This window comes from Nicotiana tomentosiformis, chromosome 6 (assembly GCF_000390325.3).
Source record: "Nicotiana tomentosiformis chromosome 6, ASM39032v3, whole genome shotgun sequence".
NCBI lineage: Eukaryota > Viridiplantae > Streptophyta > Magnoliopsida > Solanales > Solanaceae > Nicotiana > Nicotiana tomentosiformis.
This window is the reverse complement of record NC_090817.1, coordinates 67,921,611-67,925,570: the sequence shown is the minus strand read 5'-3', so window position 1 is coordinate 67,925,570 and position 3,960 is coordinate 67,921,611. Positions and strand designations below refer to the sequence as shown.

Here is a 3,960-nt window from a genome sequence, read left to right as displayed (position 1 = left end):
TCTTTTCCGATATTTTTTTATTTTTATAATAAATAACTATTATATACCTATAATAACATTTGACGTTGAAATAGTTTTTGGCATTTATAGATAAAAATAATTCAAATATCAATTATTTTTTTCTTTTCTAATGTTACATATAAAAAATAAAATTTTTTATTCAAACTTAAAATCTCAAAAGATATGCGTATTTTACTAGTTACATATTTCACTAGTTAAATATTAAAGCTAATATATTAAAAAAATAAATTCTTTCAAGATTAATGGAAGAACTTTGTAATTGTAATTTGTTTCGCAAATTTCATTATTGGCGAAGATTCGTATCCAAATTTTCAACAAAAAGGTATCCAATAGCTCTCATTGGAAGACAATCTAAGAGCTTAACAACTAAATCTTCTATCTAAATAATTTTTGGCATTTGTCCAATGGAAAAGATATCATGTGCAAATCTTCAAATCTTATGGCTTATGCAAAATAAAAACTTTGTGTAATGGAAAAGATTGTGTGCATAATTTTAGAATTATTATTAGTAACCTTAAAGATTCTATAGGGATGTTATATATAGAGGGGTAATATTACAAAGAGCATTCTGCTATAAACGTGGTTGTTGCTGTTATAGGTAAAAAAAAAATATAACTTAAAAAATCGGCTCTGAGGAAAACTTGGCTTTTATAGTGAATGATTGTTATATAAAAATATTTGTTACAGAGAGGTCTGACAGTACAAAACAAGAATCAAGAACCGTTCAAATTTCCGTAAAACAAATGATTTCACATTATAATTACCTTGCTGAAAATTATTTCCATGATGGCTGTCACCATGCAAGAACTAGAATAAACAAATACCAAATTAATTACTCTTTTTAAACTAAACTTATATTCATACAAGAAAGAACCAAAAATGAACAAAAAGGAAAAAGGAAAAAAGAAAATAAATCAAAGTAAAGATGAAAAAAATATAACATAGCTAGAGAGAGTGGTGATGAGGAACTAACGTTGAGAAAATTTGAGATGTATAGTTTAGTCATCATTCTTGTCAACTCCATGACTTTTCTCTCTCTTCAAATTAAACCGGCATACTGAAATAGATTACACTAAGGAGCTTCAATTTAGCTGAAAGAAGGACTTCGTTAAAAAACCGAAATCTATTGGTTACATCTCGTGTTCTGTTAAACCTGAAGAAATGTGGCTCAACCCCATATCATAAGAAGGAACTATACTTGTTGTTGCTATACTTTTAGTTTGGAACTGCTGTTTGCAAGCATGACAAGTGATTTGTGAAAGAGTAGAATTAATTTGCCTGATTGCTTGCTCCTTCAAAGCTTGAGCCTTTTCTAATTCCCCTTGTGCTTGTCGTCTAATCCTCTTGGCATTGGCGAATTCTTGCTCGGCCAATTCAATTTGTCTCTTGGCTTGCTTTCTTGTTTCTTCGGCATATGCCTTTTCAGCCGTGGCCTGCCTCAACCGCTCTCGCGCTTCGTCTTTAAGCGTCAATGCAGCATCCAAATTTGGAATATTTCTCGATTTGTGCGTGTCATTTTCTGAGTCATTTTTCTCATTGAAATCGGATGAACCAATGGAGAGTTGAAGATGAGTGGAGTGACCATCGTTCGGTTTAGATGATACAGAGACATCAAAGGGGCTAGATGAAGATGTAGTAGTAGTAGTAGTCAAGAGCTGGAGCTCCAAATTGTGTTGCTTTACGTCATTCTTGAGAAATATTTTGGAACTAGTCAAAGTTTTTGGCTTATTGGATATAAGGAAACTAGGCCATGGAACTGTAGTGAGATTAGTGTCACTTGAGGGGGTGGGACTAGAAGCTGTCCGAGAAAGGCAAGCTGTTGGCTGTAAAAATTTTGAATCTGATCGGAGTCTGCTGAAGCTACAGGCATCTTGGTGCTCTATGAAGCTCTCCACCCTATAAAAGAAAGATAAAATTGAATCATTTCATGCAAATTAGGAGTATTTTCTTATTTGAAAAGTTAGCAAATTTAGGTAGTGATGATTATTCAAGGTCTGGTGAAAAAGTTAAACAAGCTAACCACTTTCACCTATGCTGCTCAAATCCTCAAAAATATCGTGACACGAATATGATGGAATTTTTTGAGAATCTGATCAACATACTTCTTCATCAAATAGGGTACCATAACTCTATATAAAGATAAAAAATCTCCAAACTTCTGACAGGTGAAAAAGGGAAATTAATAACACATGAAGACCAAACGTTGAGAATATGGTTAAAATGGGTCTTAGAATAAATACTCCTTTAACCGAATGAAAAGGGTTCCAAAAAGAAAAGGGACGAAACCGTGCTAATATTTTACTATCTTTTGAAGTATATTGGAATTAATTAAGGAACAGATTAAATTAACAAGCAGAATAATTTCTGGAGAAGTCAATGACATTCCTTATAGAAACATGAATACACATACATGTTAATTAGTAAAGAAATAGGATTTGACGGAGAATTTTAAAGTATCAAGAATGATCTATTATATTATATTATTGAAACCTGATCGTTAGGAGACTATTTAAAGTATAACAAAAATAAATCATTAAGGCTGCTACACATTGAAGGAAACAACTTTCTCATTTTGCGCTCTTTGCTTTTTCCTTTTACACATAAACAGTGCGTTACGACTTACAAAAATCAATTCCTAATAAAAACACTCCAAGTCAGAAAGGTTTAACCAATATATGGGAGTAATCAATAGCAAATCTCAAGAATCATCAAAAATAGTAGAGCAAAAACTAAACAAAAAGAAAAGTATTTAACTTGTATATAGTGACAGTGTAGAAATTACCTTGAGAAGACGCGGCCACAATCGCAAGAATGGCCACGAGTGCCACAGGTTTTGAGATGTGCTTTGTAATCGGACTGAACTGCATAGCCTTTGGAGCATTTGTCACAAATCCATTGCTTGTGATTACTGTGTTTCCTTCTGAAGTGTTTCTTAATACCAACAAGATCACCAAGAGCATGACAAGGGTCATGATGTAGACAAGTTGGTTCTGGACACACAAAAACTCTCTTTCGAACTATTGGGGTTTCTCTTTTGAGCAATTTCCATGGTACTTTATGCCTTCTCCTATGCATCTGTAAATTTTGGTCCCTTTGAAATCCTTGGTTACAGATCTCACATACGTATTGATCTGATTCCAATAACGTTTTTGGTGATAGGGATACCACTTCTGCATCTGGATCTATATATAGCATACATAATTAACTATAGTATATGATCAAGAATAATAAATAGTAAAATATATAGAAACAAGATAAAATCTTATATCAAGATGACTAGAGACAATCTTTCTGGATAGGTCGATCGAAGCTTCCACCATAGTATAGGGGAAATAAATAGTGAAGAAGCTAAATTATGTACCTGGGGTTCCTGCTGGCCTTCTTTTTCTTCTATCACAATTATTTCCATTCTCTGAGGAAGTGAAAGGGTCGGAAGAGGAATTTGGGTTATTAATGCTTAACATGATGAATTCTTGATTACTACTTTTCTTGAGTTTTGGGGCATAGAAAATATTAATTAGTAAAAGGGCTAAGGAGAAGAGGCTGTATTAATATTAGGTTTCTTGTAAAAATGAAACTCTAGTAATTAACATGATAAACTATGGAGGAGAAAGTTTGAAGAAGGTGGGAAAAGAGAAAGAGCTAACACCATGAGGAAGATAATAAAAAGGATCTTTTTTGCTTTTAGCTTTTCATCTTCACCAGGTATTGTTGAAGGGTCACCTTTAATAAGCTCCTTTTTTTGTGAAGAGATTGATAATTAAAATGTTTTCTCTTTTCTTTTTCCTTTTTAAAAAATATACATGACATGACTAACAGTGTAAATTTTAATTTGTCTACGGTGACATATATATATTTTGCATATAATTTAAAAAAAATCATTTGTAATTGACTTTCAGATAATCTGATAGTATAAAACATTATACAGTGTATAATATT

General features: G+C 32.3%; 1 protein-coding gene across 1 annotated transcript; it reads right to left on the bottom strand.

Annotated features, from left to right (window-relative positions):
- Positions 1 to 834: 834 nt before the first annotated feature.
- Positions 835 to 3,742, bottom strand: LOC104119941 (zinc finger protein SHOOT GRAVITROPISM 5-like). Its single transcript, XM_009631569.3, has 3 exons — positions 3,383 to 3,742; positions 2,804 to 3,203; positions 835 to 1,917 (listed from the first exon to the last, which is right to left on the bottom strand). Exons 1-3 carry the CDS (start codon positions 3,483 to 3,485, stop codon positions 1,152 to 1,154), a joined length of 1,269 nt encoding a protein of 422 aa, XP_009629864.1. The 5' UTR covers positions 3,486 to 3,742; the 3' UTR covers positions 835 to 1,151.
- Positions 3,743 to 3,960: the final 218 nt, after the last annotated feature.

Coding starts and splice junctions, on each gene's coding strand:
- LOC104119941 (XM_009631569.3), bottom strand. CDS start 3,485: ATGTTAAGCATTAATAACCCAAATTCCTCTTCCGACCCTTTCACTTCC. Junction 3,204..3,382: donor AAGGCCAGCAGGAACCCCAG/GTACATAATTTA, acceptor TGCTATATATAG/ATCCAGATGCAGAAGTGGTA. Junction 1,918..2,803: donor TGTGGCCGCGTCTTCTCAAG/GTAATTTCTACA, acceptor TTTCTTTTATAG/GGTGGAGAGCTTCATAGAGC.